The 21,858-nt window shown below is 40.1% G+C and overlaps 1 protein-coding gene across 1 annotated transcript; it reads left to right on the forward strand.

The window, feature by feature from the left end:
- The first annotated feature begins 8,045 nt into the window (after positions 1–8,045).
- On the forward strand, positions 8,046–9,348 carry LOC138874078 (uncharacterized). The gene is made up of 2 exons (XM_070152583.1): positions 8,046–8,244; positions 8,750–9,348. The coding sequence occupies exons 1-2, from the start codon at positions 8,046–8,048 to the stop codon at positions 9,346–9,348; spliced, it is 798 nt and encodes a 265-aa protein (XP_070008684.1).
- Positions 9,349–21,858: the final 12,510 nt, after the last annotated feature.

A 21,858-nucleotide genomic window follows, 5' to 3' on the forward strand; every position in this document is an offset into this window, starting at 1 on the left:
TTCTCACTTGGTTTTGGTTAAATTCCATGATTATATCTTTAATTTTATCATCTAATTTGTGATTTGGGGTGAAAAATTGAGGAAAAACAGGAAGTGTTCTTGAGATAGAATTTTGAGGTTTTGAATGGGATTTTATTATTGGATTTGAGTAAATTTGGTATGGTTAGACTCATGAGTGAATAGACTTTCGGGTTTTGTGACTTTTGTCGGATTTTGAGACGTGGGCCCGAGTCCCGGGTTTGAGCTGATTTCGGATTTTGGTTATAATTTGGTATTTTTCTTGTGGAATTGATTCCTTCAGCCTATATTGATCGTATTGTATGCTTGTGGTTAGATTCGAGACATTTGGAAGCCCATTTGAAAGGCAAGGCATTGCAGAGTAGGATTTTGATTGGTTTGAGGTAAATAACGCTTCAAAACTTGGTTTTGAGGGTTCGGAACCCCAAATTATGTGATATGTGATTGGTATTGAGGTGAAGCACATGCTAAGTGAAGGGCGTGTGGGCATGCGGGCGTAAACCGTGAGAATTGTGACATGAGTGATTCTATGGCACCATTTAGTGACTATATCCCGTTGATATCCATGTTTTCATCATGTGATAAAGTAATTGAGCTGTAAATCATCCTAGATATCATGTTTAGGCTTCTTGCCGGTATTGTTGGGACCCTTAGTGGTCGTTTCTTGTTGTCATCTTACTATTTTCATTTATATTCCGTACTTGGTCATGCTCATGCATTTTTTTATTGTATCTCAGTCTCAGTTATTTATTGATTCATTATATCATTGTTTCGGGTTTGTTTTCATAACATTGTGAGCCCGTGGGTGAGACTAGAGAGATTGATAACTAAGTGAGGTCGAGTGCCTGATTATGAGTGACAGTTATGGGACCGGACTGCACGCCGAAGCGGTTATATTGATGATTATGATAGCGCTTGGACTGTAGGAGCCCCTCCGAAGTCTATAATACACACCAGTGAACACAGATGATATTATTGAGGGATGAATTTTCTTGAACATGGATTTGTCCGAAGTACTTGATACCTGGACATGGATTTCTCCACAGGGTTGGATTGCCCTTTTTCTTTAGTACTGGATGACTTATAGTCAGTGTTGTATATATTTTGGGATGGATCTTCCCTTGGCCGGATGGCCATATACAGTACTGAGTGGTTGACCACTTTAGAGTGCGAGTATATGGTGCATTTCATATAGTATGTGCATTGGCATATAGAGATAGTTGAGTTATATACCATACATTGTTCTGATATGTATTTACTATGTTTCCTTGAGCTGTCTATTTAACTTGAAAGCACGCCTACGTTTCTGTACATATAGCTCTATTATATCTGATGTGGTTGAGTTCGTGACTACCTTTCAGTCCAAAGTTTGGACTTGTTACTTACTGAGTTGGTGTACTCACGTTACTCCCCGCACCTCATGTGTAGATCCAGGCGACTCTGTTAACGGTGGCGGTTGCTAATTGAGGATCCTAGATTTTGGAGACTACCAAGGTAGATGCACCGCGTTTGCAGGCCTTGACTCTCCTCCTTATCATTTGATGTATTTGTCAGCTGTTTTCTTTAGACAATGTAGTGGATTGTATTCCAAGTAGACGCTCATGTACTCAGTGACACCTCGGTTTTGGGCTGGATTATATCACACTTTAGGATTTATTATGTTTTCAAAAGGGTTTCTTTAATGTTAACTGCTTCCGTCATTATTTTAAAGTTATATTTTTTGTGTTGGGTTGTTGAGTTGAAGCTGACCTAGTTCTACGATAGGAGCCATCACGACGGTTGGTTTTGGGTCGTGACAAGAAGAAAATTTCACTACCCAGAATCACCCTATGCGAGCGTGGAACAAACATCGCGATCGCACTGCACAAAAAGCTCACCCTCAAAAAGTCACTACATGAACGAGGCCCCAGGCTCGCAAACGCGGTGAAGAAGCCATGAAAACCTGCCCAGCTCAACTATACACTACAAACGCGTGCGCACCTGCGCGAACACGATGCTCAATCTACCACAACTTATGCGAACACGAAGATGAAGAAATACTTTGCTCCAACATTTCCTTACGCGACCGCATTCCTGTATTCGCGATCGCGAAGAATGTTTCGGTACACCAGACATCTGTATACTCCAGCAATAACGACATTAAGAAAAATGGTCCGAAAACCATTCGAAAAACGCCCGAGCCCCTCGAGACCCCATCCGAACATTCTATCAAGTCCTATAACATAATATGGACCTAATCGAGGCCTCAAATCACACATAACAACATCAAAATGATGAATCACACCTTAGTTCAAACTTAAATGAACTTTGAACTTCCAACTTCCAAAACACGTGCCGAAACATATCAAATCAACCCGGAATGAACTCAAATTTTGGACACAAGTCCCAAATGATATAAAGGAGCTATTGTAATTCCCGAAAACAAAACCCGAATATGATATCATCAAAGTCAACTCCCGGTCAAACTTATGAACTCTCCAAACTTTCAACTTTCGCCAATTAGCACCAAAACCTTCTTGAAATATCCAAATGCAAATCTAGGCATACGCCCGAGTCCAAAATTACCATTCAGACCTAACAAAACCATCAAATCTCCAATCAAGGTCAAATACGAAAAAGTCAAACTTGGTCAACTCTTCCAACTTTAAAGCTTAAATCATGAAATTCAATTTTCCAAATCAATTCCGAATAACCTGAAAACCAAAACCGTTGATTCACACAAGTCATAATACATCATACAGAGATATTCATGCCCTCAATCTACCGAGCAAAGTGCAGATACTCAAAACGACCGGTCGGGTCGTTACATTTATCAAAGTAAAGGAAATAAAATAGATAAATGAAAATTAAAGCAATAGTATCCCCTAATTTGAAAATATGGAAAGAATTACTTAATGCTCTCATTCTAAATTTTTTTCTTAAACTTTACACCTTTAGGCGGCACATTCTTTTTATATAATCCCGGCAAAAAGAGCACATAACAGAGGGAATATTCCACCTGACCTCTGTTCATTACAACCACTCCTTACAAAGATAGAGTAGTTTTCTTCCCTATATACAAAAAGCGCATATCAAATGTACGTAAGAAAATCTACCTACGTTTGAAAGGATCTCTCAAAAAATGCTATATAAAAAATTACATGGATTCAGTGACAAATTTTCTTCTTCCGTTGTGTCTAAATGTAGCCATTTGTATCTTATCCATCACGTATGGGCCTGTTGCTTGATTCGGAAGATCCTTCCCTTTATAAAAGAAAGAATTCCCATGAATGATGCTCTATTTAGCTAATGCATCTGCTACTTGATTAGCTACACAGTAGTAATGCTGGATGGAAAACTCGCAAGATTGTAAGAGTTGTAGAATATCCTTAATGTCCTACATTTGCCAAGCTGGATTGTACAGGCCTTTCAACATGTTAACTAAGATCAAAGAGTCACATTCTAAAATCAAATTGCAATATCCATGGTCGATACACCGTTTAACTCCAATTAGTAGGCTTTAGCCTCGGCTAAGTTATTACTACCCCTTCCTAGTGTTTGTGCAAATGCCATAATGAAAACACCACTAGAATTTATAATGATGCCCCCTGATCCCATATCCCCTTCTTCATTTCTACTACCATATGTGTTAATCTTAAACAAATTTGCCACTGGTTTAATCCATCTAACAATAGTAGTTTTAACGGTAGGAACAAGTACATAAATTTGTTGGCAAATGACATCCCATTGGTTGGCCCAATCCTTCTTCAGATTCTTTACAATAGACCATCTAAGGTGTTAGAGTATTTGATGGAGTATTCTAGCCACCTAAACTCTAGAGGATCCATATCTGACTACGTACATATCTCACCTTCCATATCTCCCGGCAAATAACAATATGAGTAATTATCAGAATCTCCTGATGAATAAAATCATGGGCAAACAATATATGAATCAAATGTAATGGAAAAATTAGTATTAATTGCGTAAATGAAAATCAAAGTTATCACGCTCATGTTTTTGCATAGGACTAGTTGTGGCAAAATGGATAAAAGAAAATAGTTATCCACCCATATCATTCATTACAAAATAAGTTGGATGATGAACTTTTTAAAAAACGGATCAAGTATGGATAAGAACCATATTATCCACTTAGAAAATGGATAACCAATGGATAACTAATGGGTTTAACTTTTACATTTGTAAAGCCTCAAATTGGAGATTCCTCAAGTGTAACGATCAGACCATTCGTTTTGCTTTTTAGATCATCGTTCCTATAAATAAGATTCTCTGTATGTGATTTTACTATTTTATGACTTGTGGGGATGGTTAGTTCAGGTTGAAATCGGAACACTTAGTTCCTTTATATTGGCTTTAAAGGGTTAAGTTTGACTTGGGTCAATATTTCTAGTAAACTATCTTGGAATCGAGATTTGACGCTCCCAATAGATTCGTAAGATGATTTTGTTCTAGGGTGTATTTTCGGATAGGGATTTGGATGACCCGGGAGCATTTCAGCGCATAGAGTTAAAAGTTGGCACATTGAAAGTTTAAAATTCTTTAAATTTGGTTTGGAGTAGGTTTTGGTGTTATTGAGGTCCGTTTGGGATTTCGAGCCAGGTAATAGTTTCGTATAGTGATTTAATACTTGCACACAAAATTTGGTGTCATTTCGAGTAGTTTAAGTATGATTCAGCACATTCGGAGTAAGTTAGAAGAACTTGAAGTTCATAAGTTGATTCTATTTGGTTTTGAGTTGTGATTCTTCGTTTTAATGATATTTTCCAAGTTCCGAGGGTGCGGGCAAGTCCGTTTTAGTTTTACAAACTTGTTGGTATATTTGGTCAGGCCTCGGGGCCCCGTATAGGATTCTGAGGGTCGTCAAAGCTTGTTTGCTCTTTGGAGAAGAGTTATTAGTGCCTGACATCCGGTGCATTTGTACCTGCGGTGGGAATGGCCGCAGGAGTGGCACCACAGGTGCGGTGTCTCGCTCGCAAAAGCAAAAAGAAGAGGGGCCAGTGTGTCCATAGAAGGAGACTCATTTCTTCGATGGAGGGATCGCAGGTGCAGAGAAGGCTAGCGGGGGCAAGGTCGCAGGTGCGAGAAGCGAGCTGCAGAAGTGGGCTCGCAGGTACGGTGGTATTACGCAGGTGCACCCAAAGCTGGGCTCGTTATCTTCCTTAAAAGTTGCGTCGCAGGTGCGACCCAAGGTCCGAAGAAGCGGAAATCGATGGGTAGTGAGGTTCATTTAAGGTGGGACTTAGGCTATTTTGGTTCAGTTATTCACTTATTGGGCAATTTTTAGAGCTTTTTAGAAAGGGGTTTTCACCTAGCTATTGAAGGTAAGTAATTTGTATCCAATGTAAGTTAAATACATAGATTATTGGTAGATTTTAACATGAAAATTATGAAAATTTTGGGATTAGTTGAAAAAAACCTAGGTTTTGATAAAAATGGGATTTGACCACGAAACTAATTATGGAATTGGGTAAAAATTATATATTCGAGTTCGCGGGTTTATGGGTAACAATTATCTTCGAAAATTTCGGAAATTCGGGCATGTGGGCCTGGTGGTAAATTTTAGGAATCTTTCAATTAAAGGTGGGTAATTACTCTAATAGTTAAATTATGAAATTTTGAATATATATTGACTTATTTATATAATATTTGGCTAGTTTTGGGGTTTTTAGCACCAAGATGAGGATTTTGAGCGTATTTGTGGACCAAAAGTGAGTTTGAGAAAGAGGTAAGTCTCTTGCCTAACCTTGTAAGAGGGAACTCATCCCCTTAGGTGTATTTTTTTCTGTGAATTACTTGTGTGAGGAGCTACGTACGCACTAGGTGATGAGAGTCCGTGCGTAGCTATATTCTATGAGATGTTGGGGTCGTCTTAGGTTTACATCATGCTTTAATTGTGCTGTCATGTTTGTTATGCATATTAATTATCTTGAATAGATATGAGGCTAGAGATTTTAAAGTTGAAAACTTCCTAGTTAGATTTCTTATTTTGGGGAAAGAATAGAAAGATATTTAATAACTTTGAGAAATATATGTCCTCTCGTGTCGCAAGTACTTCCGCGAGCGAGGTAAACTTCTTTATTCTCATGGGAGTGGGTCGTTCGCCTTGTTAGCTTAATATATCCATTTATGGTGTCGTTAGACCCTCAGCAGTGCACACAATCTATTTTTGGATCGGGCCATACGACCTCGGCATAAATCATGCGTGATAATACTCGGAGCTTAATTATACCTGATATTATCTTATGGCTTGAGAGGTTATAATTTATTTAATGATAGAAATTGACTTGGAGTTAGTAGGTGTTGGTTAGAGATGTTGGAATTTACTAGTGAAAGAATCATTTATTCACTGCTTGTTATTGTATTATTATTATTATTATTTACATAACACATGTTTATTTATAATTTATGTATTTTATTGTTGGCCTATAGTAAGTGTCGATGTCGACCCCTCGTCACTACTTCTTCAAGGTTAGACTGGATACTTACTGGGTAAATATTGTTTATGTACTCACGCTATACTTCTGTACTAATCGTGCAGGATATGAGGCAGGTGCATCTGAAACTCATCCCGGCGCGCTCCCCTGATACTCCGAGACTTAGTGGTAAGCTGCTTTTCCAGTCTGTTTTGCAGCACCCAAAGTCTCTCTTTTGTATTTACTTCTTGTCTACTCTATCTGAGATAGCAATTTAGTGTTTTCGTATATTTTACTAGTAGCTCATACACTTATGACACCAGGTCTTGAAATTTTGCTTGTAGACATTTGATGGCTTTTTGAGAATTAATTTCACCACACCTGTTCTTATATTTGTTGACACTTTTTCTTATTAAATATTTTCACCTCTTACTTATTTAATAAATAAAAATCAACTATTTTGAAATTGTTAAAAAGAATAAATACATGGCTAGTTCAACATTGGTTTGCCTAACGGCTATATTGGGCGCCATCATGTCCTCTAGGGAAATTGGGTCGTGACAACATGGTATCAGAGCACTAGGTTCACGTAGGTCTCATAAGTTATGAGCAGGCCTAATAGAGTCATGCAGATCGATGTGGAGACGTCCTTACTTATCTTCGAGAGGCTATAGGGTGTTAGGAAACTAATCTTTTTCATCTCCTATCCTGAAGTCGATGATGTGCTAAGTATCTTTCTCTTATTCTCTCAGATATGGTGAGAACGCACGTTGCAGATGTACCTAACCGTAGAGGAGCTGCTCCCCCTGCTACTATAGACCAAGGCAGAAGCTGAGGGAGGACTCCAGCTCATGGTAGAGGATGTGGACATCCTAGAGTTTCTCCAGTTATGCCACTAGTGGATCCAATAGAGGATCCTATTATTGAGGAGAGGGCGAGGTGGCTACAACAGAGCCAATCACGGTAGATTTCATGTCCGCATCGGGATTCAAGGAGGTCATGGTCTGTATGCTGCGGTTCATGGATTCTATGACTCAGGATGATTTATTTCCAGCAGATCCAACCATATCTCAGGCAGGAGGGGGAGCGTAGTCCCCTATCGCCCAGGCTTTAGGGCATGTAGCTATCGTATATCAGACCCTAGGTGGGCGGAGCTTATCTAGTTGCAGCGGGCTATACCTGAGCCCTGACCAGCTGCGGCCAGCAAGCCATATAAGCTACTGGACAGATGGACCAGGCTACACACTCATGTCTTTGAAGGTGAGCGACATGAGGACCCCAGGACTTTATTGATTGTTGCAGGGACAGACTACACTGCATGAGGATATTGGAGCCCCACGGGGTGGACTTTACCATTTTTCAGCTGGAGGGCAGGGCCCGTAGGTGGTGGCAATCATATCTTCTCGATAGACAAGCGGGTTCTCCTCCCTTGACTTGGGACCAATTCATGCGTATCTTTCTGGATAGGTATATTCCATCCTATAAGAGGGAAGAGTTGCGGTTTTAGCTCGAGCAGCTCCAGTAAGGTCAGATGTTAGTGACCGACTGTGAGGCGAGATTTTCTGAGTCGTCTCGCCACGCAATTATGATACTCCCCACCGATGTAGAGAGAGTATGGATGTTTTTGCAGGTTTGCACTCTGGTATCAAGGACACTATGGCCCCAGAGGTTGAGATGGGGACTTCTTGTGAGCTAGTTGTGGAGATAGTTCGGAGGATCAAGTGTGTTCGTCAGTGGAGTCAAGAGCAGGTGCCGAGGGACAAACGGTTCTGTTATTTTGGAGAGTTCAGTGGTGCTCCATCTTGGGGGAGAGGTCAGTTTGGGAGGGGTTAGCCTAGCATGCCTACATATCCAGCACCGCAGCCTTCTCAGGGTGTTCCAATGTGGCCCTATTTCAGCACCATGCCAAAGAATTCCTACCGCCCACCAGCTATTCAGGGCTTTTCTAGTGGTATTCAGACCATCAGGGTCAGACTTTAGGTCAGCAGTCCACCGTTTCGAGGGATTGTTACGAGTGAGGGGATCCTGGCCACATGAAGAGGTTTTGTACTAGACTTCGGGGCAAGGCAATACAGTACGGTCATCAGCTTATGATTACAGCACCTGCTGCCGCACCAGATATTCGACCGCCTAGAGGCGAAGGGCAGGTGGGTAGGGGTCTTTCTAGAGGTGGAGGCCCGATAGGTGGAGGCTAGTCAGGTGGCGCTCCAGCTAGTTTCTATGCTTTTCGGCCATATTAGATGTAGTGGCCTCAGATTCCGTGATCACATGTATTATTTCTGTCTACGGTAGGGATGCTTCGGTACTATTTAATCCAGGGTATACATATTCATATGTTTCAACCCTGTTTGCTCATTTCTTGGGTGTTCCTCATGAGTCCTTGGGTACTCCTGTTTATGTGTCCACACAGGTGGGCAATTCTATTGTTGTAGATCTTATCTACCCGTCATGTATTGTTACTTTCTGTGGTTATGAGACTAGAGTGGATCTTCTGTTGCTCGATATGACCGACTTTGAGATCATCCTAGGCATGGATTGGTTATCTCCATATCATGCCATCCTTGATTTCCATGCCAAGACTGTTACCTTAGCGATGCCAGAGTTTCCTAGATTAGAGTGGAGAGGTTCATCTGTTAGTGCATCTAGTTGGGTTATCTCTTTTCTAAAGGCTCAACGCATGGTCAAGAAAGGTTGTTTGGCTTATCTAGCTTATGTTCGGAATACCACCACAGAGACTCCAATGATTGACTCAGTGCCCATGGTCCGAGAGTTCTTCGATGTGTTTCCTTCTAATCTTCCAAGCATGCCACCAGATCGTGATATTGATTTATGTATTGATTTGGCTCTAGGTACCCAGTATATCTCTTTTTTACCGTACCGCATGGCTCCGAAAAAGTTGAAGAAGTTGAAAAAATAGCTTGAGGAGTTGCTAGAAAAGGGGTTCGTTGGACCGAGTGTATCGCCTTGGGGTGCAACGGTGTTATTCATGAAGAAGAAAGATGGGACTATGCCGTTGTGCATTGATTGCTGCTAGCTGAACAAAGTTACCATTAAGAACAAGTACCCATTGCCGCATGTAGATGATTTGATTGACCAGTTTCAGGATATCAGGGTGTTCTCTAAGATCGACTTGAGATCGGGGTACCATCAGTTAAAGATTCGGGATTCGTATGTTCCGAAGACGGCTTTGCGAACTAGATATGGCCATTATGAGTTTCTAGTGATGTCTTTCGGTTTGACTAACGCCCCGCGGCATTTATGGATTTTATGAACCAAGTTTCAGTCCATATATTGACTCATTTATCATTATCTTCATTGATGACATTTTGATCTACTCGCGTAGCATGGAGGAGCACGAACAGTATTTGAGAGTGGGGATTTAGACCTTGCGGGAACAAAAGTTATATGCTAATTTCTCCAAGTGTGAGTTTGGTTAGATTTTGTGGCATTCTTGGGGAATGTTGTATAAAGTGAGGGTATTAAGGTTGATCCCAAGAAGATCGAGGTAGTTTAGAGTTGGCCTCGTCCTACCACGACGACTAAAGTCCTACCATAATAATTGAGATCAGGAGCTTCTTGAAGTTAGCAGGTTATTATTGCCGGTTTGTGGAGGGCTTCTCATCTATTGCAGAACCTTTGACTAGATTGACCCAGAATGGTGCTCCATTTTGATGGTTCAATGATTGTGAGGCGATTTTTTATAAGCTCAAGACTGTATTATCTTCAGCACCGGTGTTAGTGTTGCCTTGCAGTTCAGGGATGTATACTGTGTATTGTAATGCTTCACGTGTTGGTTTGGGTTGTGTATTGATACAGGGTGCGAGTTATTGCATATGCTTTATGACTACTGAATCCCCACGAGAAGAATTACCCTATATGTGATTTGAAGTTGGCCGCGATAGTTCATGCTCTTAAGATATGGAGGCATTATCTTTATGCGGTGTCCTATGAGGTTTACATCGATAATTGTAGCTTGCAGAATTTGTTCAAGCAAAGGGATCTCAATTTAAGGCAGTTCAGGTGGCTTCAGTTACTAAAGGATTAAGATATTACCATCTTTTATCACCCAGGAAAGACAAATGTGGTTGCGGATGCCTTGAGCAAAAAGGTGTAGAGTATGGGTAGTTTGACATTCATTTCAGAAGAGGAGATGCCATTAGCTTTCGGCATTCAGTCCTTGGCTAACAGACTTGTGAGGTTGGATATTTTATAGCCCAGCCGAGTTCTTGCATGTGTCGTCGCCTAGTCTTCAATATTCGTGCAGATCAAGTCTCTTCATTATGTCAACCCACACTTATTGGTTCTTGAAGAGACGATACTACAGGGTGGTACCAAAGAGATTACTATCGGTGAGGATGGTGTTCTACGACTCCAAGGTCGTCTATGTGTCCCTAATGTTGATGGATTAAGTGGAAAGATTCTAGAGGAGGCGTATAGTTCTCGGTATTCTATTCATCCAGGTGTTACGAAGATGTATCACAAACTGAGGCAACATTTTTTGTGGTGGCGCATGAAGAAGGACATAGTTGAGTATATAGTGAGGTGCCTTAATTTCCAGCAAGTTAAGTATGAGCATCAGGGCTAGGTGGCCTACGCCAGCAGAGGGATATACCTGAGTGGAAATGGGAGCGCATTACAATAGACTTCGTAGTTGGGTTTCCGTAGAACTTGAGGAAGTTTGATGCAATTTGGGTCATTGTCGATAGGTTGACCAAGTATGCACACTTCATTCCGGTTGTGAACACATATTCTTCAAAGAGATTGGCCCGGATTTACATTCAGGAGATTGTTTGCTTGCATGTTGTGGCTATTTCCATTATATCAGATAGAGGCCCTCAGTTTATTTCACTTTTCTAGAGGGTAGTACAGAGTGAATTAGGGACCTGAGTAGAGCTCAGCACAACCTTTTATCCGCAGACCGATGGGCAGTTGGACCAACGAAACAAATCTTGGAGAATATGCTCAAAGCATATGTGATTGACTTTAGAGGGCAGTGGGATCAATTCTTGCCTTTGGCCGAGTTTGCTTACAATAACAGTTACCAGTCCAACATTGAGATGGCTCCATTTGAGGCTTTATACAGTCGGCAATGACGTTCACCCAACGGATGGTTTTAGCCTAGCGAGGCTAAGTTATATGGTACTGATTTGGTGAAGGATGCCTTGGAAAAGGTAAAGTTGATTCAGGAGCGACTTCGTACAGCACAGTCCAGACAGAAGAGTTACGCGGATCAGAAGGCACGTGATTTTTAATTTATGGTGGGAAAGAAGATTCTCTTGAAAGTCTCGCTGATGAAGTAAATCATGAGGTTTGAGAAGAAGGGCAAGATGAGCCCAAGGTTTATTGGTCCATTTGAGGTGTTGAGACGAGTTGGAGAGGTTGCTTATTAGCTTGCTTTGCCTCCCAGTTTATTGAGAGTTCATCCAGTCTTCCACGTGTCTATGCTCCGGATGTATCATGCCGATAGTTTGCATGTGTTAGACTACAACACGGTTCAGTTAGATGAGAGCCTGGGTTATGAAGAGGAGCCAACTGCCATTGTTGACAGGCATGTTCACCAGTTGAGGCCCACGAAGATTTCCGTGGTATAAGTTCAGTGGAGGGGTCAAACATTCGAGAAGGCGACATAGGATACCAAGGAGAATATATGGATCAGATATCCACACTTATTCGGCACTCCAGGTACGATTATAGACCTGTTCGACGACGAACGTTTGTTTAAGAGGTAGAGAATGTAACGACCCGACCGGTCATTTTACTTTCTAGATCCCCATTCCCCTAAATAATACTCCCCATATATGTTTTTACTGTTTTATGACTTGTGGAGATGGTTAGTTCGGGTTTGGAAGGGTTCGAGTTGAAATAGGAACACTTAGTTCCTTAATATTGGCTTTAAAGGGTTAAGTTTGACTTGGGTTAACATTTCTAGTAAACGCCCTCGGAATCGAGATTTGACGGTCCCAATAGATGTGTATGATGATTTTGGACTTGGGCGTATGTTCAGGTGGGGTTTTGGATGACCTGAGAGCGTTTCGACGCATAGAGTTGAAAGTTGGCACATTGAAGGTTTTAAAGTTCTTTAAATTTAGTTTGGAGTAGGTTTTGGTATTATCGAGGTTCGTTTGGGATTCCAAACCCGGAAATAGTTTTGTATGGTGATTTAAGACTAGCACGCAAAATTTGGTGTCGTTCCCAGTAGTTTAAGTATGATTTGGCGCATTTAGAGTAAGTTGGAAGAACTTGAAGTTCATAAGTTGATTCTATCTGGTTTTGGATTGTGATTCCTAGTTTTAATTTTGTTTTCTGCATTCCGGGGGTGCGTATTTGGCTATAGGGGTGGGTAATTACCCTAATAGTTAAATTATGAATTTCTTTAGTATATATTGACTTATAGTATGAATATAACTAACCCAATGTACTCAATAAGTATCTTCAATAACCTCGGTGAAGTAGCGACAAGGTGTTTTTAGTTAAAAGACACTCACTATTATAACCTGTACAGAAGACTAACAATAGAACAATACTAGAACATAACTGAATAGCGTACAAGGAAACAATTATGCGAAGCAGTAAATGATTTCTAGAAGAACCACGATTAATATTCCTCAATATCATGACCAATTATTTCCTCAAAGCGATAACTAGCAAATCATAGTAATAAATCCAAAACTTTCATAGTGTGAGAAATATACTCAAGACATCAAATCCAACAATACAGCAACACCCTTCGTGCATTTATCTCATCCTCACCAAATATACATGTAACGGTACCACCAGGTGAATGAAATGCTGATAACAGTAATGACAAGGTAGGAAACATAGGAATGATGGCATAAATTAGGAAAGAAGAGCATAATTTCACCTAAATAGGATGGTAGAAGGCATAGATGTAGATATAATAAATAAGAGGGGGACGCATGATCTTTATAAGCTAACAAGTAGAGGCATGAATGACTAACATGGTATGAAGATAATAATACAGTGCAACAAACTAGATACGAGATGGTTATAAATATAACAAAAGGCAGGAGGCATGTTATTTGCAAGTTAAATAAGTAGAAGGCATGGGAAACACAACAACGATTGAGATAGAGAATAAATACAGAACAACAACGACAAGTCACATAGGAAACGTAGGTGCGACAATAACAGCTCAAGCTAAAGGCATGAACGTATACACAAGGAAAAGATATCACAACATAATACATGTCCCTCATCCTCACTTGCACGGAAACACCCTTCGTGCCATGAACTCATAATAATATAAAAGCATGATGATATAAATGAAATGGTACGGCATCATCCATCATGCTTTTATTCTCATTCTCACATGATAATGTAAGTGAGATCAGGATAACATAAATGAAATGGCAGGGCATCACCCTTAGTGCTTTTACTCTCAAATGAAGTGGCGCGACCTCACCCTTCGTGCTTTTACTCTTAAATAAAATGGAACGACATCACCATTCGTTCTTTTACTCTCAAATGAAATGGTACGACATCACCCTTCGAGCTTTTCACTTTCATTCACATAATAAAATTTATGAAATTGTACAGCATCACCCTTTGCACTTTACACTCTCCCTCACATGATAATAGAAAATAAATGGCACAGCATCACCCTTCGTGCTTTACACTCTTCCTCACCAAGCATATGTATATCAATGACAAGCAAGGTCGGAAGCATAAATAACATCAAGGAGAGTGGTTAAACGAATATTCCAAATGAAGCCCAATCACCACTTTCAAGACAACAATAGATCAATAAATTCTCAAGACCCTTATTATTTAAGAATTTCAACAAATCTCAATAATGATCTACATCTCGAGTATAGAACCTAATATCTCAAGAATAACAACTGTAGAAATGTATTAGTGATTAAATATGATAAGAGCGAATTAGACACATCAGTGTTTCTCAAAATTCTATTAAAGTTTAATCAATTTATAATAAACTAAATCTTGGTTTCTAGCATTTAATTTCGTATTCTTAGTAATCTAGAAGTCAAGTAAGACATGAAGCAAGAAGGTCACGTAAATCTACAAGGCACAATTAGTCGTAAAATTTATTCCCCAAGCATGATTAATCTTGGCACATGCATATACGTTCGTCATCTCATATGTGCATCACCCTCACATGTAGAAAACAATGGCAATTAGTAGTAAAAAAAATTTCAACAAAGTTAGGCAAGACAATTACCTTAAAAAAGCCAAATTGATACCGAGCAAGCCAAACGATGTTCCAAAAATATCATCACGTGTGTACTGACCTTCGAGAGACTCAAAACCCAATCCATATGATAAAACTTGCCTCCAAAAATTGCCCAAATCCGGGATTCCCAACTCAAAATATGGACAAATGAACAAACATTCGATATTACATATTTTTTATCCAAATATTCTGCCTTGTTTCGTGTACCAAACGATACCAAAACTCCCCTTTTATGCCTCCAATAGATTCCTTGCGAAATTTCAATCACGTTAGGCTTTTGAATCACTCCATTTGACCTTATAATGAAGGATATATATTAGTTTCAATATTTGAAAATAGTGCAGATTTAATATGAAGTCAGTGGCAATTTCGTAATTATTCTAAAAAAAATCTCGCAACCCAATTCTTAGTAAAATGACCATAAACTCGTTATATGATGTTCAAATTCGACGATTCTTTCTTATATGACTCCATAATTACGATACGGATATAATGCTTCAATCAAAATAGAAATCGAAGCTCATTTATTTAATGTGGTACCATTTATGCATGAAGAAATGACATAGAAACATAAGAAAAACGAGCGCAACACAACCCAAGCCTATCCGAAACTCATCCGAACCCCTCGAGACACCGTACGAATATACCAACAAGTCTCATAACATAACATGGACCTACTCGAGACCTCAAATCACGCATAACAACATCAAAACAACGAAACACACCTCAAATCAAACTTAATGAACTTTCGAACTTTCAACTTCCAAAAAACTGGCACCAAAACATATCAAATCAACTCAGAATAAACTCAAATTTTGTATACAAATCCTAATACATCATGCGGAGATACTCATGCCCTCAAACTACCGAGTGAAGTATAAATGCTCAAAACGACTGATCGATTCATTACATGGAGTTAGTAGGTGTTGGTTAGGGATGTTGGAATTTACTATTTGTGAAAGAATCATTTATTCACTTCTTGTTATTATGTTATTATTATTATTTACATAACGCGTGCTTATTTATAATTTTTGTATTTAATTTGTTGGCCCATAGTAAGTGTCGATGTCGACCCCTCAACACTACTTCTTCGAGGTTAGACTGAATACTTATTGGGTACATGTTGTTTATGTACTCACGCTACACTTCTGCGCTAATCGTGCAGGATCTGAGGCAGGTGCATCTGGCAATCATCCCAGCGCGCACCCCTAATACTCCGAGACATAGTTGTGAGCTGTTTTCCAAGTCTGTTCTATAGCACCTAAAGTCTTTCTTTTGTATTTACTTTCTTTCTACTCTATTTCAGACAATAATTTAATGTTTTGTATATTTTACTAGTAGCTTATACACTTGTGACACCAGGTCTTAGAATTTTACTAGTAGACATTTGATGGGTTTTTGAGAATATATTTCACCACACATGATCTTATATTTGTTTACACTTTATCTTATTAAATAATTTCACCTCGTACTTACTTAATGTCACGACCCAAAAATTCACTATAGGTGGTGATGGTGCCTAACGCTGCCATCAGGCAAGCCAATATTGATTTATCAATTAGCTTACCCATTTATTACTTTGAAATTTTTAATTTCCAATAATTTAACAGTATAAAGTAGAATTTACAAAGTAAATGATGAAATTTTGTGATCTATGATAACAATAACCAGAATGAACTCCCACAACACGGTGTCACAAGTGCATGAACATTTTTTCTAGGGAGTACAATAATAATACAATAATGTCCAGAATGTAATAAGACATAATGAAATAAATAATAAAATGGAGACTCGGTGGACTGTGATGCTAACCTGGATTGCAGCTCACATAAAGTCTCCTCAACAGGTGCACCTACACGCCAAGATAATCACCAAATGACCTGTCAGATCCTGCACATTTAGTGCAGAAGTATAGCATGAGTACGTAAATCAATGCGTACCCAGTAAGTATTTAGCCTAACCCCAGAGAAGTAGTAACGAGGGGTCGATGTCGACACTTACTAGAGGTCCAAATGAATAAATAATATGACACTTTCTAACAAATGAAGTGCACAGCAATAGTGGAGTAAATTTGTAATATCATAATGTTCCAATTATCCCTATTAATGCATAAATCTCTCGACCTTATATTCTACCTCAACACCTCAGAAAATGCCAAGTGTCAATATCAAATTAATAAGAAATACTATAAAATGTCGGGCATAAGTGGAAGGTTTATCTTGTGAATATTCGAACTACTAGCGATAACGCACGATTCTGCCGAGGTCGTTCGGCCCGATTCAAAATAATGTGTATACTATTGAGAGTCATGCGGCATGAACCATAGATGCATCTATATACTACCGAGGCGTTTGGCCCGCTATACAAGAAAGGTAGGAAGTTTCTGAATCATAAGATACTTTTTTCAATATAGTACATGAGCACAAGTGAGTATAATCTTTACCGTTTATTAATTTTCTTGCCAACAACTCAAAGTGATAAGGGTTGGCGTAAGATATTTTTAATTTCTAAATCAAGTTCAATCATATTTTCAACTAATTAAGCCAATAGAATAAGTTCAAGTAATTCAAATATTGCATGATAACATCCTAAGTCTATCCGGACATAAACGTGCTTTAACTACGTATGGGCTCTTGTCACCTCGTGCGCACATAGCACCCACAACTACTACCACACAACAATTACATCACCTATGGGTAGTTTCCCCCTCATAAGGTTAGACAAGAGACTTACCTCGCTCCGAAGTTTTATAACCGGCTTCAACAATGCTCTAACACCTCAAACCGGTGTCCATCGCTCCAAAACTAGTCAATCAATGTGCAAATCCATAAATTATGCTCTAATACTCATAATAAATCAATTTATAATAATTTCAACTCCGCTCGAAAACTTGATAAAGTCACCCTCCGACCCACATGCCCGGATTCCAAAAATTTTCGAAGAAAATCATTACCCATAACATCACGAACCCAAATATATAATTTATTCTCAATTCCATGTCCAATTTCATGGTCAAAATCCAAAAATATCAATTTCTAGGTTTTCTACCAAAATCCCACAATTTTTACTAATTTTCTATGTTTAAATCCATATATAGATCATGTATTTAACTTGTAATAGGTGGGAATCACTTACTTTGTGTTGCTTGATGAAAATATTCCCTTGGAGCTCTCCAAAATCGCCCCAACCAAGTGAAAATGGGCCAAAACCTGTTTTTATAAAAACCTCACTGCCCAGCGCCATCTCGCACCTGCGGTCACTTGACCTCTTCTACTGTTCTGCAAGTACGGCCAAAATACCGCTTCTGCGATCCTCTTTCAGGCCCCTCAACTCCGCATCTGCGGCCCCATCAGTGCTTCTGTGCCTTCACTTATATGGAACTCGATTTCATTTGCGGTCCCAGCCTTCACCAGGCAGAACCGCTTCTGCGACCCTCTTGGCCACTTCTGTGACTCCACATCTGCGGCCAAAACCTTGCATGTCTGGTTACACCAGATAACAACTACTTCAGCATTCCCCCAAGCCCAAACTCGATCTGTTTATCATCTAGAATCCAGCTGAGGCCCTCAGGACCTTAACCAAATATACCAACACGTCCCAAAATACGATACGAATTTAGTCAAAGCTCAAACCACGTCAAACAATATCAATACTACAAATTGCGCATTGATACAAGCCTAATGAACTGTTGAACTTCTAACTTCCACATCCGATACTGAAACCTATCAAATCACGTCCAATTGACATCAAATGTGCACACAAGTCACATTTGACATTACGGACCTACTTCAACTTTTGAAATCAAAATTCAGACCCGATATCGAAAAGTCCACTCCCAGTCAATCTTTCCAACCTTCAAATTTCCAACTCTCACCAAATGACCCCGAAATTATCTACGAACCTCGAAATCCACATCTGGACATGCTCCTAAGACCACAATCACCATACAGATCTATTCCCAGTCTCAAAATCCTAAACGGACATCGACAACATCAAAATTCACTTCAACCCAAACTTATAAAATTCATCCAAAATATCAACTTTCCACAATAAACGCTGAAACGCTCCCGGTTCATTCAAAACCCGATTCGAACATACGCCCTAGTCTGAAATCATCATACGAATCTATTGAAACCTTCAAATCCTGATTCCGAGGTCATTAAAAATTCAAAACTTAGTCAATTCTTCCAACTTAAATCTCTCAAAATTAGAATTTTCTATCCAAATCAACTCCGAAATTTTTGAAATTAAAACCCGATCACGTATACCAATCATAATACATTAAGTGATGCTACTCAAGGGCTCAAACTGCCAAACGACGTGCTACAACTCAAAAAAAGAAGTAAGGTCATTACACTTAATAAATAAAAATTAACTATTTCGAAACTATTAAAAAGAATAAATATATGGCTAGTTCACCATTGCCTTGCCCAACGGCAATGTTGGGCACTGGTCTATAAGGAAATTGGGTCATGACATCAAGTTTGGGGTACTAGGAATTTTCCTAAAAGTGATCATATTCAAGAAATCATGAATAATCATATTATCGGCCGATTAACACGCTTTTTTATTCGTATTAAATATGAGTCTGGTTGAATAATTTATTCGTTTTTCTATTATCCATTTTTGGCCCATCCAATCCGACCTGACCCGCCCGTTTTCCACTTACATCAGACTAAGCGCAGAGGCAGCTGAACCTACAGCACTTTCAGTCTATGCTTTGTACAATTAACTACAACAGCAACAACAACCCAATGTGGTCCCACAAGTGGGGTTTGGGGAGGGTAGGATGTACGCAACCTTACCCCTACCCTGGAAGGGCAGAGAAACTGTTTCCGTTAGACCGTCGACTAAAGAAGGTGAGAGAAGCCCTGGTAGCGAGTAATAGCAAAGACATTAATTAGAAAACTAAATTGAAAATAGCAACAAATAATATGAAAAAGGTACTGATAATAAGTGGTAGCAAGATAACATATTTAGAAAACTAATTCTAAGGCAGCAAACGAGAATATGATGAAGTACTGCTAGCAAACTACGGAATTACCAATGGCAAGTAATAACAAAACGAAACATGAAAATTCAGCAGACTAAGGAAAAAAGTGTACCGTACTAGCGCTAATACTATTGAGCTAGAGAAGACATTGGGAGACGCACGACTACCTACTAACCTTGTACCCTAATATTCAACCTCCACAACCTTCTATCTAGGGTCATGTCCTCAGTTAGCTCAAGTTGCGCCATGTCTCGTCTGATCATCTCTCCTCAAGACTTCTTTGGCCTACCTCTACCCCTTCTTTCACCTCCTAAGGCCAGCCTCTCACATCTCCTGATAGGGGCATCTGCGCTTCTCCTCTCAACATGTCCGAACCATCTCAACCTTGCCTTGCGCTTCTTTGCCTCCACAGGGGCCACTCCCACCTTATCTCGAATAACTTCATTCCTAGTTCTATCCAACCTAGTATGCCTACACATCCATCTCAACATCCTCATTTTCGCTACCTTCATCTGTTTGACATGAAAGTTTTTGATTGGCCAACACTCTACCCCATACAATATAGTCGGTCTAACCACTACCTTGTAGAACTTACCCTTAAGTCTCTACGGCACATTGTTATCACACAAGACACCGGAAGCGAGCCTCCACTCCATCCACCCTGATCCGATATGGTGTGTGATATCCTCATTTATCTCCCCATCCTTCTGAATTATAGATCCCAAATATTTGAAACTCTCTCTCCTGCAAATAACTTGCGTATCGAGTCACATCCCCGTCTACCTCCTGGGTAACATCGCTGAACTTGCACTCCAAGTATTCTATCTTGGGTTTGCTCAACTTGAAACCCTTAGACTCTAGAGTATGTCTCTAGACCTCCAGCATCTCGTTAATGCCACCTCACGTCTCATCATCTAGGATTATGTCATCTGTAAATAATAAGCACCAAGGCACCTCCCTTTGAATGTGACATGTGAAAGAATCCATCGTCAGGGAAAACAAAAGTGGGCTAAGTGTTGATCCCTGATGCAAGCCCATCTCATCCAAAAAGTAATCTTAGTCTCTTCCCGCTGTCCTAACCCGTGCCTTAGTTCCATCATACATGTCCTGAATCACTCTAATATATACTACAGGCACTCCTCTAGCCTCCAAACATCTCCATAGAACCTCCCTAGGGAATTTGTCATAGGCCTTCTCCAGGTCAATGAACATCATGTGCAAATCCTTTTTCACCACCCTAAACTGCTCCACCAATCTCCTCACAATATGAATAGCCTCAATGGTCAACCGTCCCGGCATGAAACCAAACTGGTTCTCAAAAATGGACACACACCTCCTCAACCTCCCTTCAATCACCCTCTCCCACACTTTCATCGTAAGGCTTAAAAACTTGATACCCCTATAGTTGTTGCAGTTTTGGAGATTCACCTTGTTCTTGTACAATGGGATCAACGTACTCTGCCTCCACTTTTAGGGCATCTTCTTCATCCTAAAACTGATGTTAAACAACCTAGCAAGCCATTCCAAGCCCTCCTTACCCACGCTCTTCCAAAATTCTACCGGGATCTCATCCGTCCCCATCACTCTACCCCTACTTATCCTAGCATAACCCATATAACCTCCCTCACTCATATACGTCTACAGTGCCCAAAATCTCGTTGCCGCTCCGAGTACTCCATCTCCCCCAGCACAATGCCCCTATCTCTCTCTTTATTCAAGAGCCTATGGAAGTAAGACTGTCATCTCTACCTAATCTGTGCCCCCTCCGATAAAACTCTTCCCTCCTTATCTTTTATGCATCTCACTTGGTCCAGATCCTGGGCCTTCCTCTCCCTCACCTTCGCTAGCATGTATAACTTCTTGTCCCCGCCTTTATCCCCAATTTCTTCGTATACACGACTATACGGGCGGTCTTAGCCGCAGTAACCGCCATCTTTGCCTCATTCCTAGCCTTCTTATACCCCTCTCTGTTAGCACCCTTCTGCCCCTCGTCTATACTCTCTACTAGCTTCAAATATGTTGCTATCTTGGCTTCCACTTTCCTCTGACCCTCTTCGTTCCACCACCAGTTCCCTTTATGGCCACTAGAAAAAACCTTTTGAGACCCCTAACACCTCTCTCGTCGCCTCTCTAATGCAATTTGTTGTCATAGACCACATATAACTCGCATCCCCGCTACTCCTCCAGGGCCCCATAGTGAGCAACATTTTCCCCAACTCTTA

Source organism: Nicotiana sylvestris, chromosome 7 (assembly GCF_000393655.2).
Source record: "Nicotiana sylvestris chromosome 7, ASM39365v2, whole genome shotgun sequence".
Lineage (NCBI taxonomy): Eukaryota > Viridiplantae > Streptophyta > Magnoliopsida > Solanales > Solanaceae > Nicotiana > Nicotiana sylvestris.

Bases quoted from the DNA above. Each gene is read 5' to 3' on its own strand.
- LOC138874078 (XM_070152583.1), top strand. From the start codon at position 8,046: ATGGATGTTTTTGCAGGTTTGCACTCTGGTATCAAGGACACTATGGCC. The intron at 8,245-8,749 runs GTCAGTTTGGGA...TATTTAATCCAG, and splicing joins TGCTCCATCTTGGGGGAGAG to GGTATACATATTCATATGTT.